The sequence below is a fragment of the Chiloscyllium plagiosum genome, chromosome 18 (genome assembly GCF_004010195.1).
Source record: "Chiloscyllium plagiosum isolate BGI_BamShark_2017 chromosome 18, ASM401019v2, whole genome shotgun sequence".
Lineage (NCBI taxonomy): Eukaryota > Metazoa > Chordata > Chondrichthyes > Orectolobiformes > Hemiscylliidae > Chiloscyllium > Chiloscyllium plagiosum.
The window spans coordinates 45,903,063-45,928,134 of NC_057727.1; the positions used below are offsets into that span (position 1 = coordinate 45,903,063).

At 38.0% G+C, this 25,072-nt stretch overlaps 1 protein-coding gene across 2 annotated transcripts in view; it reads right to left on the reverse strand.

Annotated features, from left to right (window-relative positions):
• Positions 1–9,337: 9,337 nt before the first annotated feature.
• Positions 9,338–25,072, reverse strand: part of eif4e3 (eukaryotic translation initiation factor 4E family member 3) — an 83,810-nt gene continuing 68,075 nt past the window's right edge. The window contains exons 5-7 of one of the 2 annotated variants that reach the window (XM_043708350.1): positions 21,068–21,134; positions 18,378–18,533; positions 9,338–11,532 (exon numbers count right to left, since the gene is read on the reverse strand). In XM_043708350.1, the coding sequence (XP_043564285.1) occupies positions 11,486–11,532; positions 18,378–18,533; positions 21,068–21,134 (270 nt within the window). In that variant the 3' untranslated portion in view covers positions 9,338–11,485. Of the gene's footprint in view, positions 11,533–14,056; positions 16,169–18,377; positions 18,534–21,067; positions 21,135–25,072 lie in introns of those variants that run through there. The other variant, XM_043708349.1, reaches the window with a different exon arrangement.

The following is a 25,072-nucleotide window of genomic DNA, read 5'->3' on the forward strand; positions in this document are numbered from 1 at the left end:
GAAGGTTTCCCATTTTCCGGCCATCCCTTTACCTGCGAACAGCTGTCCCCAATCAGCTTTTGAAAGTTCTTGCCTAATATCGTCAAAATTAGCCTTCCTCCAATTTAGAACTTCAACTTATAGATCTGGTCTATCCTTTTCCATCACTATTTTAAATCTAATAGAATTATGGTCGCTGGCCCCGAAGTGCTTCCCCGACTCCCCAGTCATCTGCCCTGCCTTATTTCCCAAGAGTAGGTCAAGTTTTGCACCTTCTCTAGTACGTACATCCACATATTGAATCAGAAAATTTTCTTGTACACACTTAAATTCTTCTCCATCTAAACCCTTAACACTATGGCAGTCCCAGTCTATGTTTGGAAAGTTAAAATCCCCTATCATAACCACTCTATTTTTCTTAATAGGTAACGGAGGTCCCCTTACAAATCTGTTTCTCAATTTCTCTGAGTATTAGGGGGTCTATAATACAATCCCAATAAAGGTGATCATCCCTTTCTTACTTCTCAGTTCCACCTAAATAACTTCCCTGGATATATTTCCAGGAATATCCTCCCTAAGTACAGCTGTAATGCTATCCCTTATCAAAAACGCCATCCCCCTCCTCTCTTGCCTCCCTTTCTATCCTTCCTGTAGCATTTTTATCCTAGAACATTAAGCTGCCAATCCTGTCCATCCCTGAGCCATGTTTCTGCAATTGCTATGATATCCCAGGCCCATGTTCCTAACCATGCCCCGAATTCATCTGCCTTCCCTGTTAGGCTTCGTGCATTGAAATAAATGCAGTTTAATTTATCAGTCCCATCTTGCTCTCTGCTTTGTCCCTTCCTGCCCTGACTGTTTGACTCGCTTCTTTTCTCAATTGTACCAGTGTCAGATTGATCTCTTTCCTCACCATATCCCGAGGTGCACCCCCCCCCCCCCCCAACCTTACACATTTAAATCACCCTGAACAACTCAAGCAAATCTCCCTGCCAGTATATTAGTCCCCTTCCAATTCTGGTGCAATCCATCCTTCATGCAGTCACTTCTATTCCAGAAGAGATTCCAACGATCCAAAAATGTGAATCCTTCTCCCATAAACCAGCTCCTCAGCCATGCATTCATCTGTGCTATCCTACTATTCCTAACCTCACTACCTTGTAGCACCAGGAGTAATCCAGATATTACTATACTCGAGGATCTCCTTTTTAAAATCCTACCTCTCTATATTCTCCCTTCAGAATCTCATCCTTTTGCCTCCTTACATAATGTCATACAGTTAGATTAGATTAGATTACTTATAGTGTGGAAACAGGCCCTTCGGCACAACAAGTCCACACCGACCCGCTGAAGCGCAACCCACCCAGACCCATTCCCCTACGTTTATCCATTCACCGAACACTACGGGCAATTTAGCATGGCCAATTCACCTAACCTGCACATTTTAGGACTGTGGGAGGAAACCGAAGCTCCCGGAGGAAACCCATGCAGACACGGGGAGAATGTGCAAACTCCACACAGTCAGTCACCTGAGGTGGGAATTGAACCCGGGTCTCTGGCGCTGTAGCAGACAATTAAATAAATATGTTAAATGTAAGCAGATCAGTTTGATGCAAGAGCATCCTCCTCAAATATTGTTTGTCTCCACAAACACTGGAAATACTAATTTATTTTTAACACAACGGAATATAGTATAGATATGTGAGGTTATCCACTTTGGCAGGAAGAGAAGAGGAGCAGAATATTATTTAAACAGAAAAAGACTGCGGGCAGCTACAGAATGTGAATCACAAAAAACTAGCATCCAAGTTCAAGGGGTGATAAATGGAATTTTGGCCTTTATTTCAAAAGCTAAAACCATACAAGTGACAAGTCAGGCCGCAGTTGGAATACTTTAACAGCATTAGACCCCTTATATAAGAAAAGATATATTGGTTTCAGAGGCAGTCCAGACAAGGTTGACTACACTGATTGCAGGGTGAAGTAAAAATGAATGTAGAGTGGGTCTGTTATCACTGGGATTTAGAAGAATGAGGAGAACTAATTGAAACTCAAGATTCTTCAGGGACTTGATAGGCTAAATGGGGGGACACCATTTCCCATTGTGAGACATTTGAGAACCATCCAGTACAAATGTCAAATAAGAGGTCACCCACTAAGACAGAGATGAGATTCTTCTCAGAGGATAGTGAATTTGTAAAATTCTTGACCTGTCGATATTTCGTCGTTCACTACATTCAGAGCTAAGATAGACAGACTTAATTAGTAAGGGAATCAACAGTTATAGAGAAAAGGCAGGCAAGTGAAGTTGATTATTGGATCAACCATGATCTCACTGAATGACAGAGCAGACACAATGGGCTGAAAGGCTTTTTTCTGCTAATACATCTTAACAGTCTATTTCAGATTTGCAGCATCCATTGCAGTCTCTTTTTGTCTTATAGGATGCTCATTCATTATTTTACAAGTATTCAACCTGGAGCTCTCAGCCCTGGAAATTCAGTTCCTAAATAGTAATCAAGATTTACTTTCAACTTATAGTATCTTTGGTTTGGAAAGGGAAGTTTTTAGTATTGTACTCACATTGATGACTATATCACAACAGTGGTGTAAACTCAAGCCTGCTTCGAATTGGCATGCGTAACCCATCATCGGCACATCCTCACGATTATTAGAGAGATGGGCAATAAATACTTTCCAGGTTAGCAAAGTCCATATTTAGCAAGTGAATTTAAAAAAAGTATACAATTTGAACTTTGTGCAAATTTATTGAACCACAGATTTTAACATTTGTAGATTTCTCGCTGTTATTACAGATACCCAGGGACTGAAAGTATGGAGTGAAATCTATGAAATTGCACTATTACAACACAAAACATTAACTCAGCATGGTTAAGTAGCATAGACCAACACGTGAAAAAGAAAAGTCCTTCACATAACATTCTTTTTAAAACAGAAATTTTATTTTCTTTCAAGTCCAAAATGATAGTAAGTAGTGGTAGCTAGCAGGATAATGCCACTCAGTTCAAATTTTAAAGCATTCAATGTTAATCAATCACTGCAAAATGAACACAACGCCAGGAAGACAGGTGCTGAAACTGGAATATGATCTAGAAAAATGCTAAAATTTGCAAACTGGAGAGTTCAGAGCTGAGTGAAGGAACAGTGAGAAAGTAATAGGCCCAAACTGATGAAACAAAGTAGTCGAACAAATGATTGTTGTATTTCCTTATTCTTGGTAAATGTAACAAAATTCACAGTGTAAAAGTTAAAATACAGTATTCCAGTAATAAATGACTATAGTCACATAAGATTTTAATGCTAAAACCAGGACAATTGAGAAGGTGGCATATAGCCAGGGAAGCTGATATGTCATTCAACTCACTACTACATTGTCTCATGTGGAACTTTATTCAGATGTGTACTAGAATGAAATGCAAAATTCAAATATTACAAAAGCTTAATTCCATAATTTTATACAGATAGAGGTTTGATAGATGTTGGAGACCTAATTCTACTTACAAAAATTGCTTTGAAAATGCAAAATCCAATGCAATAGTCATTACCGGCACTCAAGTGAATCAATGTTTAAAGATAATTTCTTATAAAATGTGACAGCTGATTTACAGATGAGGCTGTTGGACAGTAAACACAAAAATACAACAAATGTCAACATCATGCATACAGTGACATCATTGCAGAAGACTTTGAGAAAAACAAGAGCAATGATCTGGGTATCCACTATAATTGCTTAAAATTGGTGATGTAGGAAGTACAACTTCAACTATAGCACCAAAACGAAGTTCACCACACAAACGCCAGCCTACTGCAAATGAGTCAATAATAAAGTTTAGCTTTGGTTTTTGGGGTACTTGAGGAAATGACTGAAAAACTAGAATTTTCAGATAGGTAAATGCAGGAAAGGTTAAAGGAAAGCCCTCCAGTGGCTGGAGTACCAACCAACTCAAATGTTGTTGCAAGCGTTAAACACAGGCTCCACAACATTAAGGATACTGCCCTGAAGAGTTCTTGTAGCGGTCTGTTTTATTAAAGAACTTCTCTCTATTGCAAGGTTGTGCATGATTGTGCCACGTCTTCAAAAACCCATATGTCATCCTCCTTCTCAAGGTCAATCTCAATGTTTCACATACCCTTTCAAACATTTCAGGAGGGTTAACATCAGCTTTTGGCTGATTACAATCCTACTAGAAAAGCCTTGGGTTATTTACGTTAATGGTGCTATATAAATATAAATGGAGTTCAATGTAGGTAAGTGTGAGGTGATTCACTTTGGTAAGAGTAACAAAAAGATGGGGTACTGGGCTAATGGTCAGATACTTGGTAGTGTGGATGAGCAGAGGGATCTTGGTGTCCATGTACACAGACCCCTGAAAGTTGCCACCCAGGTAAATAGTGCGGTGAAGAAGGCATAAGCCGTACTGGCTTTTATTGGTAGAGGAATTGAGTTCCGGAGTCCTGAGGTCATGGCTTGGATCGGCGCAACATCGAGGGCCAAAGGGCCTGTACTGCGCTGTATTTTTCTATGTTAGCAGATGCAAGTAAATAACGACTTATAAGATCGCAATGCAGCCGATATCATTCTATAACTTGAATGGGGCAGCATCTTGGTTCTGAACAAATCACATTACTTTTAAACTAGCTAAATATGGGCACGGACAATTTCTGACACACATTTCTTAATTAATTTGGGGCACAGACAGATATTTTTGAAGGCACGAGTGAGACTTCAGGATGGTGTGTAGCCTCCCTGCGGCAAGGATATCTCAGAATGGTTGCAGGACATTCTCAAAGAGGAGTGTGAGCAGTCAGGGGACATTGATATCAATGTGTACAATGACATAGGCAGAAAAAGGGATGAGGTTCACAGGAGTTAGACAGGTTAAAAAGTAGGACCTCGAGGATAGTAATCTCTGAAATACTCATGGTGCCACGTTCTAGTGAGAGTAGGTATAGGAGGATAGGGCAGATGAATGTGTGGCTGAGGAGCTGGTGCAGGGACTTAGGTTTTTGGATCATTGGGATCTCTTCTGGGGCAGAGGTGACCTATACAAGAGGGATAGGTTGCATCTGTACCAGAGGGGGACCAATATTCTGGTGGGGAGATTTGTTAGAAATACTCAGGAGATGTTAAAGTAGTCTGGCAGGAGTGGGTAGGACCCTGAACAGCAGTGAGGCAAAAGAGAAGGTTGAGGCTAGTGCAGACGTTAAAAGAGAACAAGTTAAATATACCAGCCACACAAGAGCACATTGGGAAACGAGGGAGGACTGATGAATTAGTGTTCACTAATGTCCTTTATGGAAGGAAGCCTACCTGGTCAGGACTTCACGTGAATCCAGATCCACAACAATGTGGTTGACTCTTAACTGCCCTCTGAGCAATTATAGGCAATAAGTGAAGGCCTAGTCAGTGACATCTTCATCCTTGTAAAAGAGGGAAAAAAAATAAACTGCACTTATTTCAATGCAAGATGCCGGACAGGTCAGGCAAATGAACTCAAGGCATGGAACTGGGATATCATAACCATTAAGAAACATAATTGATGGACTGGCAGCTCAATGTAGCGATGCTATAGGAGGGATAGAAGGAGAGGCAAGAGAGGAGAGGAACTGGCATCCTTCATTAGGGAAAGCATCAAGGCAGTACTTGAGAGGATATTCCTGCAGGATTGTCCAGTGAACCTTTAGGACTGAAACTGAGAAATAAGAAGGGGGTGATCACTTTGATGGGATTGTCTGATAGGCCCTACCCAATAGGCAGCAAGAAGTTGAGGAGCAAATATGTCAGGAGATCTCAAATGTAAATGTATTAGTGTTGTAATAGTAGGAGATTTTAACTTTCCAGATGTAGACTGGGACTGTTGTCGTGCTAAGGGCATGGGTGGGATAAAATTTAAGTGTGTTCAGGAAAACTTTATCAATCAATATGTAGATGACCTGACTACAGAAGAGGCAATACTCAACCTCCTCTTGGAAGCAAGACAGGGCAAATGACTGAGATGTTAGTCAGGAAGTACTTTGGGACCAATTGTCATAATTCTGTTAGTTTTAAAAGAGTTATTCAAAATGATAGGCCTGGTCCAAAAGTTAAAAGTTCTAAATTGGGTCAAGGCCAATTTTGATGGTATGAGACAGGAACTTTCAAAAATTGACTGGTGGAGGCTGTTCACAAGCAAAAGGACATCTGGCAAGTGGGAGGCTTTCAAAAAGCAAGATAATGAGTGTTCAGGGCCAGCATGTTCCTGTTAGCGTGAAGGGCAAGTAAGAGTAGGGAACACTGGATGACTACAATGGTGAGGCTGTGGTCAAGAAAACGGAAGCACATGTCAGGTAGAAATTGAATTCCTAGAGGAGCATAGTAGGGAGTAGGAGTTCACTTGAGGGAAGTGAGGAAGGACATGAGATAGCTTTGGCAGATAAGATAAAGAAGAATCCAGAGATTCCACGAGCACATTAAGGACAAAAGAGTAAATAGAGAGAGAATATTTCCCCATAAAAATCAACAGTGAATGGAATAGGAAATAGGTGAGATCCTAAATGAATATTTCTTGTCAGTATTTATCGTGGAGAACGGCATAGAAGCCAGGAAACTTGAGGAAATAAACTGTGATGTCTTGAAAAGAGTGCACATTACAGAAAGGTGGTTCTTCAGATCTTAAACACAAAGGTTGATAAATCCCCAGGACCTGGTCAAGTATATCCCAGGACATTGTGGGAAGCTTGGAAAGAAACTGCAGGGCTCCTAGTAATTTATATCTCCAACAGCCATGAGTGAGGTGCCAGAAGACTGATGGGTGGCTAATGTTGCACTATTATTTAAGAAAGGCTGCAAGGAAAAGCCAGGAAACTATAGACCGGTGAGCCTGACGTCAGTGGTGGCTAAGTTGTTGGAGGGGATGCAGAGACAGGATCTACATACATTTGGACAAAGGACTGATTAGGGATAGTCAGCATGGCTTTGCATGTGGGAAGTTTTTTGAAGATGGTTTAAGGGAGAGCGGTGAATGTTATCTATATGGCCTTTAACAAGGCTTTTAACAAAGTTCCACATGGTAGATTGGCTAGTAATTTTAGATCACATGGGATCCAGGGAAAGCTAGCCAATTGGATACAAAATTAACTTGATGGTGGGAGACAGGTGGAAGTGACAGAAGGTTGTTGTTCAGACTGGAGGCCTGTGACCAACAGTCAAGAACTGGTGCAGCAAGAATTGGTGCTGAGTCCATTGTTGTTTATCATTTGTACAAATGATTTGGATGAGAAATTGGGAGGCATGGTAAGTTCGTGGATGAGACCAAAATTGGTGGTATAGTGGACATTAAAGATTATCTAAGAATACAATGGAGCCTTAATCAAGTGGGCCAGTGGGCTGAAGAGTAGCTGGTAGAGCTTAATTTAGATAAATGAGAGTCATTACATTTTGGTAAGACAAAACATGGCAGGACTTATACAGTTAATGGGAGGGCTGTGGGGAGTGATGTCGACAGACAGACCTTGAGATTCAGATACACAGTTCCTTGAAAGTGGTGTCACAGGGTAGTCAGGGTGATGAAGGTGGTGTTTGGCACTCTTACCTTCATTGGTCAGAGTACTGAGTAACTCATGTTAAAACAGTACAAGACTATGGTAAGTGCACATTTGGAGTACTGTGTACACTTCTGGTTGCCCTGCTGTGGGAAGGATGTTATTAAACTTGAAAGAGTGTAAAAAAGATTTACAAGCATGTTACTAAGACTGGAAGGTTTGAGTCTCAGGAGAAGTTGGGCTAAATTAAACTCCATCTGCTATTACTCAGCCCACTGGCCCAGTTGATCAAGATCTCATTGTATTCTTAGATAATTTTTACTGTCCACTATACCACCATTCTGTATGACTCTAACCTATTGCTTATCAATGTCAACTTCTTTTCCCTCATCCCCAAAGAAATTTTAACAATCACTGCCTTAATCTACAGATATTATCAAATCAACCTTCAGATAACAATCAAGGTGCTTTTCTTGATGGATTAGAAGAGTTTTAGAAATCTAAACATAAATACACTTTTAAAACTGTAGGGCTTAGAGATTTGGCATGAATTAAATTGAGTTTAGAAGACAGACATGATCTAATCAAGGTTTTCAAAATGTTAAAAGGATCAAAAAAAGATGCAGAGAACTATTACTTATAGTGGTAGAAACAATGAGTGATGGGACATTAAAATTGGAACTAGGCCATTTAACAGCAAAAAGAGGGCAACCTTTTCCATATAGATACTAGAAATCTGATATAGTCTTCTTTAAAATGGCTATGGGACAAATGGAGATGGAGCAATGGCAGCTAGATGAGCTGAGGTACAAACCAGCTAATTGAATGGGAAAGCAACTCAAAGCCCACTTGCTTCTTTGACTACAGGCATCAAAAAGTTTAGCAAAAGCATTTAACTAGTCAGAATCACAGTATAGAAACAGACACTTCAGTCCAACCAGTCCATGCCAAACATCTCAAACTAAACTCGTCCTACCTGCCTGCTCTTGGGCCATTTCCTTCCAAAACTTTCCTATTCATGGACTTGAATCAAATGTCTTTTAAATGTTCTAATAGTACCCACATTCACCACTTCCTCAAAGTTCATTCCACACATGAACCAGCCTCTTGGTAAAAAATAAATTTCCCCTCATATCTTTTTAAAGTCTCTCTCCTCTCACCTTCAAAATGTGCTCCCAGTCTTGAAATCCTGAGAATAATCTGTTTTTTAAAAAAAAGTCTGCAAACTTAACTGTGACTGCTACCTAGATTTTACAGGAATGCCAAGAAATATCTATGACTCTAAATGTTGTACAGTTAGAACCAAACATAATAGCTTCAGCTACTGAAAAACTGTCAAGCCATGATTACCTTTTTTTTAAAATAAGGAAATTGTTGCAAGGTAAATGAAACACTGCAATATATTGTACATATTTTCTTTTATTCAGTAGTTGTCAAAAGAACAAACTGATACATTGAAGAGAGTAGCACAATTGGAATTATGAAATATAAATATCAAATTTAGAGTAGACTTGATTAACCTTGAGCTCTTACAACACCTTTCAACAATCTGAAGTTATATTTTCTGATTCCCATGTTTATGCAATTAAACTAAAATTAATTTCTTAAACTGAAGTTATTACCAACTAACCCTAGAAAAGTTTAAAAAATATTTTCTAAATTCCCTCATAGGCTACACTTGAATATCATCTAGCATTTCTAGTTGAGACCTCTGCATATCAATACACAAATGATCAGATGGGACCTTAAAAGCAAATATTTTTAAAAATTTGAGCAATGGATGTTTTCAAACTGATTTATGGTGGGATTACAAAAATTAATCATGACTAAGAAATAAAAAAAATAGGTTTTATTTTCAAATCATAAGAAAATACAATTTTAAACTGGTTGTTCGCTTACCAGAGTCCCAGCAGATCTGGTTTCAAATTTTGAGAAAGTTTAATATCCAAAACACTAAAAATATTATATTAACATTCACATATCCGACTGTTACAGAACTTTCTTATGGGTGCATGAAAGGATAGGAAAGTACAAAATACTTTTTACTGATCCATTCATTCATGAAGAAAGACAGAATTGTGTTTTGATGATATTTAAATGTACGTTTTCACAGTTATGAATTACCAGTTTGCTTTGATTGTTACAGAAGCATTTGTGCTTTAACCCATTATCCACAGAAACCTGGTTAGTTGAGATAAAATATCTACTTTTTATTTCCAGAAAACAATCAATCAATCAGTGCATAGAAAATAAAAACACAGCACAAAGTGTAGTAACCTCCAAGAACTTGGCTTTCTCAAAACAAGTAAAACACAATAATAATTAAGACGCAATGATCAATAATTTGATGCTGTGTGATATGGATTACGCAAAATTTAGGAAACCATTGCAGTTTTCCCAAGTCTGTTTTAGATTTATTTGATGCAAAGAAAAGGGCTTACTTTTGCAAAACTATTCTTCCTAGTCATTTGGGGTGTAGTTTAGCCTTTTTATTTAAACGATTGTACATTAGGAGTAACACCTGTGCAATGGATGCTACAGAACTTGATGTATGATAGTTTTAATAGAGAAGTAATTACTGATAGTCTGGTCAGAGAAATGTATAGCAAATTATTTGTTACAGAGAGACAACTTCCAATTCTGAGAACTGAATGTACCTCTCAGAACAACTAAATCCTAATTTATAAGTCCTGATAAAAAGTTGTTTTGATTTTACAGAACAAGTTCCAGGTAGTTCGGCAATCAGAATGTCCTGCATATAGCCCAGATGAGCTTTTCAACACTTTTCATACTGGGCAGTTACAATCATCATGATTGCATTTAGTATGAAGGCAGGAAAAAACGTTTTCTGTATTTCTTTATATACATACACACAGTGAATTCATAGCAGTAAACACTCAAATTTACAAGTTACATTTTTGTGCAATTCCAAAATAATATTTGGATGTTAATCTTATTTTGGCATGGCATGTGTACATTCACAGCTTTCTCCTTACTTTTCTTCAGTTTCTCGAAACTTTACAACAGATTTCTTTGGTTCTGTAGCAATGAAACGTATAAGTCACATCACATAACACCACTGCACTTATACAGCAAGTACTGTAACAGAATAAAAACCTACTGCAACACTACTTACTGCATGCTCTTTCTCTACAGACAGAACGAAAACTAGTTTAAGGTGCCATAATAAGAAATTTCAAAAACTCCTGAATTCAAGTACGACTTTTAAACAAGTGAAGTAGATAACTAGCAATGAAGAGAAGTAGGTCAATACATTGCAAATGAATGGCCTAAAATTCTAATTATTACCAAATAAAGTTGTATAATACAAGGTAATGAAGGAGAACACAAACTCGACAGTTCTTTCAGACAATCTGCTGCATTTTCTGCTGATGGAAATATTTGTATATCAGTGCAAGCATCCACAAGACCAAAAACTACAGTGACTTACATGATCACATAATACAATCACTTTTATTTTAAAAAACCATGATCAACTAGAAATATGCTACCATTAACCATGTTTTACTATGGTGTGAATCAATATTCCTACTTTGATAGTTTTTTTCAGATTAAACACCAGGTCTTATGAATATATTAGCAACCACTTGCTAAGTAATACTTAAATCACAGTTAGAAACTTCAAGACTGAAAGAACAGGAATGCAGTCAAAAGCAAAAGTAAAGCTATCTAATATTAAAATTAAGAATATCTAATCAATGGTGAACAACATTCCTGCCGTTAGAGAAAAATTTTTCCAAATAGAGATATTAATGCAAGTCACAAAACAACTAATATACAAAGATGGCAACATTTCACTTGCTTTCCTTTGAGAATTAGTCACCTGATTCTTTTTAAAATGTTAAAATTCTTGTCGAATTCACCATTTTGGTGGTTAGAGTCCAACTCTCTAATCTTACATACAAATTCTCAGCTCTCCACACAAAGTGCTTGATGTGAATCACTATGGCTTTGCACGACCACCTTCAAAAGCATGATGTTCTTCATGAGCTGCAAAAAGATGTGGACAGTATTAATTCCACTTCTTAATGCTGACTTCATTAAGACATATAATAAAGTAAAAATTTAAATATTAGATACCTAAGTAATCACGATCTTATATTTCATGAAGTTCAACCTTCACCTATAAATAACTTATGATGTTAAGCCATAAGCTCTGAACAGTCAGGTAATATTCACCCATAATGTTACACTACACGCAAGGCAGCTTTGTGGAAAATACCCTTCTGAAGATTGCAGCACTGGAATCACAATGCAAGGAAGAACAGTGAAACAGAAATAATAAAGGCCAGACGTGGCATAAAGGAGTGAGTGTGAACTCTGTTTGATGATCCTGAGCAAAAAGAAACTAAGAAGTGCACTACATTTGTGTGAAGCCTTGAACTTTGAGGTCTCTTATTCTGAATGTTGTTGAGAGACTTAGCTCTGAAACAAATAAAGTGACTAAAAATCAACTGGATTACTCTGGCTACAGGTCCTCTTGTGGCTGAGCAACAATTCTAATTTTTTTTTAAAAGGTCACTATGTACTGGGTTGACAAGCAAATGCAATATAGCCCACAGCCTTCCATCAATAAATGCATTTAGAGAGCAAGTTAAAGCCTGTTTAAATGTATATGGTCCCAGTGTGGGTATTTGCCTGTATGTCTGCAATAGTTTATATTTAGCTTTTGAAGTACTTCCTGATAGACACACTATTTGAAAGTTGAGTCATTTTGCATTTGGTCTCGAATGTTGATCTTATGCTTGGTATCTGCTGTGAGGGCTCCCTTAAACCCTGGATGAAGCTCTAAGTCTCATTACTATGGCTGATACTGATCAATGACCGATCAGGTGGAAGCTCTGTGAGCAGAACTGGAAGAAAACAAGATAATTTTCAAATTGGCAACAAGCTTTGATTGCTGATGACACAGAGTTAAAGCATTCATTAGAAAATCCTTTAAAAAAAAGTTCCTTAATTGGTAGCTTGATATTTCCATCCAATTTTCTTAATCGTACTTGGGCTACGAGTCGACCTGGATCAATACTTCAAACTGTTATGAACATTTTTGGATAGTGTCGGTGAACAATAAAGGTCAAATTTGGTTAAAGCCTGAGTCTACAGATTGAACTGATCAAGGAGTGCTGTAGGAACTGGGGTGGAGGACATCTGGGTTCACACAATATTTTCTACCCAGCTATATGAATACTTGTGAATTGTGGATAGACGGGCATGCTTTGGGAATTATATCAGAAATGTTTCATGCTCACTCTAAATTCTGTACCTCTTGCTGGAGTAGAGAAACTGAGCAAAACCTGGAGTATTTTATTGGTTGAAAAGTAATCTGGTTTCAATTCAGAGATGCCGATGTTGGACAGGGTGTACAAAGTTAAAAATAACAACACCAGGTTATAGTCCAACAGGTTTATTTGGAAGCACTCTCTTTCGGAGTGCTGCTCCTTCATCAGGTGATTGTGGAGAATAAGATTGTAAGACACAGAATTTATAGCAAAAGTTTACAGTGTGATGTAACTGAAATTATCTATTGAAAAGACCCGGATTGTTTGTTGAGTCTCTTCTTTTAGAATGACCATGTTGGTTTCAGTTCTTTCATATGTAAATCGCAAAGCTTTTTTTAAAAAAGTTATATTCTCAAGTGCACTTTAACAATTGGTGTCATGTTGGCTTAGCAAGGTATTGAAGGTGTTAACTGCCTGTGAGGCAGTCTGTGCCACAATGGTCAGACTGATTCTAATGTAAAAAATGGATTTACAGAATCTTACTTTCAAAAACTGCATGAATGTAACTCTGCAAATACAAATTCACCCCACAAACTTGCGTGTGCGTGTGTATGTTGGGGGGGGGGGGGGGGGGGTGAAGTTATGAGTGTCTGTGAGAAGGGGTGTGTGTGTTGAGAGTGAGAGTGTAAAGGGGCTTAAGTCTGTGAGGTGGTGTGTGTGAGTATATGAGAGGGGGTCTGAGAGAGAGAGAGTGTGTGTCTGTGTAGTGCAATGGGGTGTGTGACATGAACCCAAAGTCCCGGTTGTGGCCATCCCCAAGGGTACCGATCTTGGTTATCAGCCTCTGCTCGGCCACTTTGCATTGTTGCCTGTCCCGAAGTCCGCCTTGGAGGATGGTCACCCGAAAGTCCGAGGCTGAATGTCCTGGACCACTGAAGTGTTCTCTGACTGGAAGGGAACGCTCCGGTCTGTTGATTTTTTGTGTGATGTCCATTCATTTGTTGCCGTAGCCTCTGCCTGGTCTTGCCAATGGCTGACATGGCACCAATTGTTAAAAGTGCATTTGAGAATGTAACTTTTAAAAAAATGATTTTGCGATTTACATATGAAAGAACTGAAACCAACATGGTCATTCTAAAAGATGAGAGACTTAGCAAACAATCAGAGTCTTTTTCAATATAGAATTTCAGTTACATCACACTGTAAACTTTTGTTATAAATTCTGTGTCTTACAATCTTAAACTCTACGACCACCTGATGAAGGAGCAGCGCTCCGAAAGCTAGTGCTTCCAAATAAACCTGTTGGACTATAACCTGGTGTTGTGTGATTTTTAATCTAGTTTCAGCATTCTTACAGCCAGAATCACTTTCAGTAAATGACTGGTTAAGTCCTGTATGAGTTTAGAACAAGGATTGTGCTTCCAAAATAGTTTAGCAATGGAAAGTGTGCGACTCCATACAATTTTGAAAGGAGGTAATTAGCATTGGCCTTTTATCATGTGTGGAGAGGGGAATTGACAAAGACCAATTCAGTTGTAATAGGCCTCAGAATTGTTCTTCAAAATGGCACTGCTGAGACCAAAAAAAGCTTGAGAATTTGCACAGAAAATTTAAAAACTTCAAAGAAACATTTTTTCTGCGAGGTCTGAGACTGCAAGAAGTTAACTTAAACACAATTACTCCTTATTTTCTACTGTAGGAAATTAATATATATAGTCAATGATCAGGGAAAAAGGAACATTGTCTTAGACAATGCAACTCAGTAGAGGGACATTAAGACTTTAGGGCTCAAATTTCCAAAGAAGTGTAGATCAATAGCAAAATACTATTTTTTGTCTATAAATAAATTAAGTGGTTTGAGGGGATATCATAATGAGATTTGCTCACAATTTGACCTGGTGAACACCATAGTTACCATTACTCACCACAATACCCTTCTATCTCTGGTATACAGCAGAACTTAAAAAATGATTTATTTACAAAAAATATGACCCTAATGAACTTCATATGTAAGGCATTTTTTCTGCCTGAATGATCCATATTTCTTTATAAGCAACTTAAATAATTCATGAATATTTCAAAATCAAAGATCATCACTAAACATTTGCAAACTGTAGGGATTGGATGTATTGTTGCTTTCTTTAATTTATTTTTATTGCACTCTTGGTATATGGATAACACAAAATTTAGCATTTATTATTCATTTCTAGTTGCCCTGAAAGCATTAAGCATAATTCACACAGTCACATACAGGCTAGATTGAATATGGGTGACAAAAACTGAGTACAGGAAATACTCAACAGGTCACATGGTAGAAACCGAAATAGAGTTAACAGGCTGAATTTTACCAGATATCAGCTAACAATCAACTTTGGGGAATTTCATAGAGTTTCTCCATGAACTCCAGTCAGTTCTTTCTCACAATTCTCCAGTGCTCTGTGCAACTGTGCTTCCCAGTGAAGGAAGTACTCGGCACGGTGGGACCTGCTGGGATTCACATCAGAGATGCCATATTTAAAGCCTCGCTGTAGACCAAGGTAAACATTGCCCGCCAGGAATATCCCTTCACAGTACACAAAGGGAAACAAAACAAAAGTTTCTAAGGGCCACCGAGATGGCACAGGTGACACTTTATTGAAAATAAAACATCATATTCATGAATACATTGCCTCTTTTAAAAATCACCTGTTTAACTGACTGTTATATGAAACGAAGCTAGAGGCTACCCATCCTTAGCAGCATGACAAAACCCTATTTGAAACAGCGCTGCTCTTTTCCTAACGCCTGGCATAGAATAACCTTTTGTCATTGTTCAAAATGGAACATCACATGTTGGAAAGCATTCAGAGAGTTGTTAATGTTCACTTTGCCTTTTGATCAATAACAGTTCAGAAACAAACAAAAAAAATCTGCATTTGCTTCTGGAAGCAAGCAGGGGCTGCTTGCCTTTTGAACAGCAATAAATTTGCAGTCAGTGAGTGATGACTCCACTCAAACCAAATCTACTGGACCTCTGTGTTCATGTCCTGTTCATTTTGTTGCACCCGATGCTGCACTGCACCATGACAGTGATAAATCTCCTGCTCAATATTTTAATCTTTCTCTTCTGAAGATAGCTGCGGCTCTCTTAGTTGTTCAGCATTCATCATATCGTCTCTTTATCTGCTCCAGTTGCACAGGGCACATTATGCAAGGATTGTATGACTCACTGTCTGGAATGTACTGTCAGGCCCCTTCAGACAGATTGAACCAAGGGAGTCACAGCTTCAAGAGGCTTGTTGTCAGTTCCATCATGGCCCATGTGGAAAAATGGGCTGCATGTATCCACATTTGGTCTCAGTAATTGAATCATCAATCATGGTTGTGGAGGATACGTTCCAACAGCCATTCTTGTAAGGCATCCAGCACTTGAGAAATGGGAACATGAGAGTCAACATGAGTACTGCCATCATGGCTGTTTCCAAAGTGCCTAGAGCAGACCTCTATGATGTGGTATTGATGATGTAGTATTGGTATTGATGATAACAGATATAATTATTTGATAAATGATGATACATTTACCAAATGGAATGCTTTTCTATTGATAAAATCTGCCATGTTAAGACACTGTCAACACAAGGTATTGTTCAAACCATGATTTTTTCTTATTGTTGGTTTGGAAGTGAGAACAGAAGTTCATAATTAAATTTTGAATGGCAGCTTTTTCAACAAAAAAAACACACAAACTGAGGTTTGCGTATGGGAACTGGCCTGAAAATATAACTGCAAGTTAATTATTCTTGTAAGAACACTGCAGACATTTTGGCACCAGGGTGTGTAATGCTCAAGGACGGACAGTTGGTTGGGTACCCAACTGATCAATCAAGGCAAGGCTGGTTGAAAAAGAGAAACTATTGATTGAACCAAATGACTTTAAGTGTGATATGATTACTAAAACCCAAGAAAGGCAATATTGCTTACAAGAGCATTTGATAAATATTTCCATGAAATCAGCTCCCCACCAAACTAAACCAAATGTGCAGTTTCAAATAAGCCTGTTGGACTATAACCAGGTGTCATGTGATTTTTGACTATGTTCTCAATGCACTGTCACTTTCTGTTGAGTTACCCCTTCCCCCCCAACCCTCCTCGACAATTATTGTTCACATTGCATCCCAACATCTTGCTTCAATCCTCATATTTGACTTGCCCACTTACTTTCCCACAGTAGACCATCTGATAATCCTGTCTTGACTTTCAGATTCCGAGAGTCAAGCTAAGTGCCCAACTTTGACTTACTGCAATAACAATATTTGATAAATGACAGGACCCCTGACTGATCTATATACAGCTCTCTAACAGACTTACGCTATCCTTGGAGTAGGTGCACTCTAGCAGACCTGTAGGACTGACTGTGTACTACATCCTGAGAATCGTAATCACAGGGAACTCCTGACCATGTCCAAACTCCTGGACTGAAACCAAATGATCTTGTTGACTGAACTGTAACATTGGGCTTTGACTGCTGACAGTCCCCCTTGAGCACTAATGATGAATGATTCAGTAATGAACAAAAAGGCAAGGCTGAGATGCTGAAAGTAAGCAAACACTAAAAGAACAAGCCTCGAGCCACAAAATGTATTAGCTTAGTACGTCTCTGTGCATGCAAAATGGCCTAGAGGCAGCACTGCAAGGTGTCAGTGTGCTCTGAAGTGTGAAGTGGTAAACCATATTATAAATGAGTCAGAAATGTGCCATGATGATGTGGAGAGGCTGATGTGTGTCATATATGCCAATGTCCTTGGACAATGGATGAAGGTAGTCACTGTCCATGAAGCGCACCCTGAGATGTTGGGGAATGCTGACCAAGGTGGAGTCCTGGACGAGCAAGTGACAAACTGCAGCCACCAGGTACTCAAATCTTTATGTTCGGAATTGCTGCTGAATAGCTTCTCTCCACTGCCTGAGAAATTAGTGAGGCCAGATTAGGTAACAATGACATGGAAATAGACCAATACTAGCCAAAGTCTTGCTTTGCTGCTAAAACTTTGTGTAAAACAGGGTCTTTTTTTTGAACATCAAGAATCTAATTTTTCTGATGTCACCAATTGAATCAACACTGCCCATACTGTTCAGGGGTGGAAGCTTCAGCCCATCATTTCAGATCTCTGAAAGGTCATTTGCACAGATGCTGCCTGATCTGCGTATTTATTCTCATTTTCTATTTTTATTTCAGTATCTGAGTATTATGCTTTTCTGTACACATAGAGGTGGCAGGTTTCTTCCCTGAAGGAAGTTAGTGAACAGACCATTTTCTTTCACAGCCTACAATGTATTTTTGACAGGATCTGAAGTAATGACTTTTGGGATGCTAATAGTGTCTCTTAATACTTATTTTCATTAAAAGTCAGTACAGTGCATCCCAAAATGTTTTCTGAGTAACACCTATTTAAGCAATTTTAAATAATTAACCGTGTGAAGAAAATTTTAAAAATGTTCAGATGATTGAAAATAATTGTACCTGTATAACTTGAAACTCAAATCATCATTTACTTTACTAAGCAAGCTATAAAAAGCCATCATGTATCAGCTTACAAGTAGAGTTTCATAAATAGGTACTTAGACATTTATACTTACGTTTGTAAAAAACTGCCTTAAAAATTACTTTTGGGAGAAGTTCATAAATCTTCTGTATAATAGTTACTTCATTTGTTCTAGCAGCATTTACATTCCAAACTTGAACAATGTCTTCACGATCCCGGACACTGACACTGACACCGACTACCTCATCATCTGGTCAGAAAAAATTGACTACAATAAGTTAAAGCTTGCATTCATATGTATCTGAAAGCTTTTTAATTAAAGTACAAAGAAGACATAAGAATATGTAGCATGGAGAATGCATGTTACTTGAACATAGAACATCGTTGTCATCATTGGAATGTGGTCCCTGAGATTTCAAACTAGTGTTAGTAAGTGAGATGCAGGCAAAGTTGATAATCCTCTCAGCCAGCTAAAAGCAAAAACAAAAGCATCTTGATCATCTTGGTGACAACGGCTCTATAATGAAGATCTTTATAAAAATTAGCCTGTTTGTCACATCACCCATAACTGATCTTAGATGAGCTATTTCAAGATTTCCACAGACTCCAAAACCAATGCTGAAATTTAAATTGGTCTTGCAAATAAATGATTTAAAATAATTGACTGGTATGAACACTATACTGTTTCATCATTGGCCATGAATGGAAATAGCAGAGTAATCAGTCAAGGCAAATGTAGGGAGTGAGGGAAAGGAACAGACTTAGAAGAGACAGAGTGTGGGATGAAATCAAATGGGGGATAAATAGTAGTCAACAACCAACACACATAATAGAGCAGCAAAGGAGAAGACAGCAGTGGGATACCCAAGTATGGAACAGCAGATGGTGCTGCTGGCAACGGAGTTGACAGCATGTCATGCAACATTATAAAAGCTGTGCAATGACTATACTGTTTGCTTTTGTACTTTTGCTGGGTTTTATATGGGGAGCACTTAGAGACTAAATTTTTTTCATTCTGTGCAAATGGTCCTCTGTTTTGAAAATGCTGTCTACAAAGGGGAGTTAAATCAGACATCAGCACAAATTTAATGTATTTGTTGTGAGATCAACAGCCATTATACAAAAGGATGGAGAAAATTTACCTTTGCTTTCTCAGTTGATAAACTATGTTAATCACAAATCAGAAATGATTGCAGACTGAACCAGAACAAAGTAATTATCAATAATGCAATGTGGCTGCCATGCACAAGCTGACATGGCCCATCAAGTCACCTGCAGTGACAGGACAGAATGGAGGAAGCAGCTGCAAACGCACTGGTGGCACCACCATCTTTTGTGAGTGGTGAGGTCATCATCAGCTTATATGTCGCGAACAAGGGGTTGGGAGGCCAGACAGAAGCCGGAAGCTACAAACAGGAGCAGGGACAGAGACTGGGAATTGCAGTCTGGTGGTGCAAGGCTGGGGCCAGGAGACTTCGAGAGTGTGGGCCGGAGGCTTGCATCAGGAACAGGAGGGGCCATGAAGCCGGTGTGTTTTTATGCATGTTCCTGATGGAAATAATGGAGGAAGACTGGAAGGCTGTAGGTGAGTGGGAAAGAGAGGGAGGCTGCTCAGAATAAACTTTTTTTTTCATCGTGCAGGGTACTTTATTATATATCTCACACAACAATCTGAAGACAGGCAGCTGCTTCTATTGCTTGAGAATGTGCAAAGTATGTACATTAGCTCTCTGAGCTTGAAGTCTTGTTTTCAGATGTTTCATCACCATACTAGGTCATATCATCAGTATTTTCAAGCCAACTTAGAAGTAGTGTTCATAGGAACCTCGTCACAAATGAAAGATATCTAGAGTCAGATATATTTACAAACCCAAAGAAATGTATGAGATAGTGGTTGAAGGTCTACCAATTAGAGTTTGAATCTTTTTCACCAATCTTGGTTGGACAAAAATATACATTTGGACTTCCTCTAATTTTTACTGCAAATTTTCTAAAGAAGGATCCACCAAAGATCATAAAATCTTGGAGACATCAGTGAAGAGAATGCACACAGAACACATGCTCTCTTCTTACAGCACTAGTTGACCTATCTGCTATGTTCCTGAAGAAGGGCTCATGCCTGAAACGTCGATTCTCCTGCTCCTTGGATGCTGACTGACTTACTGTGCTTTTCCAGCAACACATTTTTAAGCTATCTGCTATGTTTCCCAATATAATGACAAACTCAAGGATATTTAAACAGATTTTCAATGTGTTAGTAAATGACTGTGCCAGTGAATGGATGGGTAAATGGATGAATGTGCAGTTGTGCCAGTGGGTCAGACAGGTAGAGGTACTGGTTTGGATGGGGAAGCTAAATTGGTAACAGGGTGGGGTGGTGAAGACAGATTGGGTGGTAACAGACTGATGGAGGAAAGCAGAAGTAGGAACTGTAGCTGTTTAACTTTTTTTTTGGGGGGGGGGGGGGGGGGGAGGGGAAGTTGGGGAGAATAACTGGGCAAAATAGGTAGAACCTTACATTTTTTACATGTTCCTGCCAATAGTATTCCTCAAGGAGAATCCAAGCAAAGTGATCCATGAACATTTATGGAAACCATTCCAGTTACTATTTTCAGTTTTTTTATTGAAAAATATTCCTTTCTCAGGGCATACAAAACATTAGCTGAAGTAGAAGGAAGAAGGTTGGTCCCTGAAATGCAAAATTTCAAATGCCTGTTGCTATTCCTAAAGAAATAGTGATTAAAAACACCAAATTAAAAAAAAACACATTAAGATTAGTCTTACCTGATGTACAACAATCTACAAACTGTTCACCTATTGTGGCCAGTAGTAGTTCTTTCCAAACAGCGGACTATCATCAGAAACAAATAAAAAAAAGTTATTAGTTGTGCCCTAATTTAAGGAACTTGCATAAACATGCTTAGCTATGTGAGACAATGTTAAGCTGATATTTATTTTTAAGTAGGATGTGAAAATTGCAAAGATTTACAATGCCATTTGAATTTCTTTGGACTGCACAAATTTTAAATAAATGCATTTAGTCAGATTGAATATAAGACATTCAAAATAAAGATCATATTAATAAGGTTAGCATTCATAAAATAAAACCATCTGCATAAATTCTACATTTCTATGTGTTCTATGAAACTAAATAATTGGGAAAGTAAATTGTAATACAAATATAAGAAAATTACAAATAGATAAGAACAGGTTAGATGAACAGGCCAAACTTTGGGAGATGTAATTGAACGTGGATAAGTGAAGGCATTCATTTTTGTTGGAAGCTTAGAAAGGCAATTTTTTATCTAAATGGAGAAAAACTTCAGAGTGCTTCAATGCAGAGGGATTTGGGTGGCCCTCGTATATGAATCACAGAAAACTGGTGTGCAGGTACAGCAGGTAATAAGGAAGGCAAATGGAATTTTGGCATCGTACAAGAACGCATCTGGAATAGTGTGTACAATCTTGGTTCCCTTTCTTGAGGAATGCAATTGCATTAGAGGAAGTTCAGAGGAGATGTACTAGCTTCATTCCAAGATGAGGGTTTGTCTTATAAAGAAAGATTAAGCAGTTTAGGCCTATGCTTTAGAGTTTAGAAGGATGAGATCTAATGGAGGTATATACAAATGCTAAAGGGGATTAACAAAGTAGACAGAGAATGTTTCCTCTTGTGGGACAATCTAAAACAAGAGGTAATTGTTTTAAATTTGCTACCCTTTATCCTAACACTGAGATAAAGAGAAATTACATCTCTCAAAGGTTCGTAAATCTGTGGAATTCACCACTCCAAAGTATGGAAAATCTGAACTGAAGTCCATTCAGAAAACGTTTAGATTTGCCCAGGCCTAACTAAAATTTGAGGAAAAGAGCTGTGAAGGAATTCTTCTGTGTTTGAGAAAAAGTGGCTAGACAAATTAATTGGGCAAAAGACGACGGGACACTGCTCATGCAGAGTAAGCAGGAAAAGCACAGGAGGTTTATGCTTCACTATCAGTGGAAGAGTTTCTTAAGATTACGATGTTGTTTTAAACAAAACTATGTGGAATTAGGGCCTGATATATATATGAGCAACATTTCTGAGACTTAAGGAAACGGCCAGAAGTTCTGAAGGGTCACTGGACCCGAATCATTAACTCTGATTTCGCTTCACAGATGCTGGCAGACCTGCCGAGTTTTTTCTAGCAATTTGTATTTTTGTCTCTGATTTACATCATCAGCAGTTCTTTCGGTTATTACTCAACGGTTCAAATACCGTATTGAAAGGGTTGGTTGTGCCTCATTGCTTTCTAACATTGAGCTAATGAAAGAGTACTGGCATGTACCATTATCAAGGTATAAAGAAATATATGCTTTGTTACACTAAATGGGTTATACTAATTTCAAGTAATGTCATTTGGATTAAAGAACACCTCAGCGACATTTATATTGTATTATATAGTAATACATGGGAACAGCATGTGAGATCAGTAGAAGTTCTGTTTAAGCAATTACAGTTGCTGTCTTAAGTAATACATTTAGCCAAGTAAATTGCTGAACAAGTGTAACTTAACTCAGACATACCATGTGACAATGACAACAGCTACCAATGAAAGTGCAAGTAAACACTCTAATAGAATTCCCTGTTCCTAAAACTAAATGAAAAATCATGAGATTTTTAGGAATATATGGATTTTACTGGAAATTTGTTCATAATTTCAGCATGGTAGCTGAACCTTTAATGTAGTTGTTACAGATACAGGCAAAAGTGTTGTGATCAGCAGAATATCAGATCGGGAAGGCAAAGGTATCACTATTGAATTATTAATCTAAAAGACCCAAATAATGTTCTGGGGATGGGATGATAGTAGAATTTGACATCACTTAAAAAAAAACCTGGAATTAAAAATCTAATGATGACCACAAAAACATTGCCAATTGTTGGAATAACCTATTTGGTTCACTAAATGTCCCTACCCTGGTCTGGCCTACATGTGACACCAGATCAATAGCAATAGGGTGATCTTTAACTGCCCTCTGGGCAAAAAATGCTGGTCTAGCAATCAAAACCTATAATCCTATCAATGATTTTTTAAAAAAATCAGCCTTTGAAAAGCTTTGGAAGTAAATACAATCTTATTCCAGGATTAGGGGTTGGAAGTAATTGGGCAATTCTCAAATAAATCAAATAAATTATCACAAATACTACACAACATACAGAAAGATACTTTGGGATTATTATTTTAAGTCTATGTTTGACAATAGTAACAAGAAAATGCTAATTTACACATCATAATCGATTGGCCTTCTTTGCAAAGTTCAAAACTTAAAAACCAAGTCGATTCTGATGGAATCTCATTTCAAATATTTGATGTAAAGGTTATTCACATTGCTGGAAAAGATAACACATTTGGAGATGCATTGCCTCAAGCATAATATCTTGGAATAAATTAAAGGCTTAAGAAAGTACAAGGATGCCTAAGGTAGAAGGAAGAATGAACAGATGTAAATCTTGTAAGCTGCTGTTTGTGTATCACATATTTTGTGATGATGCACTCCTGTTCAATGAGGTTAGCGGGTGGTTCAGAAAACAGGAAACTACAGGCCAATTTTTGTCATTAGGAAAATGCAACCATCTGTTATTAAGGAAGAAACAGCAGGACATTTAGAAAGCTTACTGTAATCAAACGAATCAATGCAGCTTTGTGAAAAGGAAGTCGAAGGGTCTGTTTCCATGCTGTACATCTCTATGACTCTAAGTCATGTTTGACAAATTTGGTCTCGAGTACTTTGAGCACATAAAGCAGAGATGACAAAGGGGAACTGGTAGATATAGTAGATATGCATTTCCAGAAAGTATTTGCTTACGTACCACACAAAAGATTATCACACAATCAAAATGGTTATGGTGTAGACGGAGGCCATCAGCCTCCTTCAGTGCAAGCACTGACTGTTCAAATGAGCATCATTACCTAGTGCCAATCTTTTCCTTTCTCCATCCATACCATTACATATTATTTCTATTCAAATAATTATCTAATGCACTCTTGAATGCTCAATTGAACCTGCTTCCACCACATTCCTTGACTCTGCATTCAATACTTTAACTACACACAATGTGAGAAAGATTTTCCTCAGATCATCCTTGCTTCTTTTGAAAACACTAAGATTGTACCCTTTGAAAGACAAGATAATATAATGGCCTTTTGGAGACTCATACTGTTCTCCTCACAGTTTACAAGTCTTGCAAACACAATTTGAAGAATTCTTATCTTCAAATTGAAGAATTCAGATTGACACACAGGAAAAAAAAAGAATTGGGAATTAATGGCTCTTTCTCAGGTTGGAAAGATAATAAATATATATCACAGAGTTTGGTCCTCAGGTAACAATTATTAAGTACCCATATTAATAGTTTGGAGTTGGGGGCAATGTGTAATGTATCCAAATTTGATGATAAAAGTAAAGGCGGATGTTGTGATGAGGCCATAAGGAATGTAGTTAAGTTGAATGAGTGACTATATCTTGGCAGATGGAATTTAATGTATGAAAATACAAGGTAACACACCGGAAGGAAGAATCAAAAGGCAGACTATTAATAAAGTGGAGAGACATTCCATAAGGGTTGTGTTACCAAGAACGGCTAAACCGATTAAACCTCATTCATTAAATTTAAAAGAACAGGCATGATCCTAATAGGATATACGATTCTGAAGGGGTTTACAGGGTGGATTTTGACAAGATGTTTCCATGAATGGGGAAATTTTGGACAAGGGGACACAGTTATGGAATAAGGGAACATTTAAAAGTGAG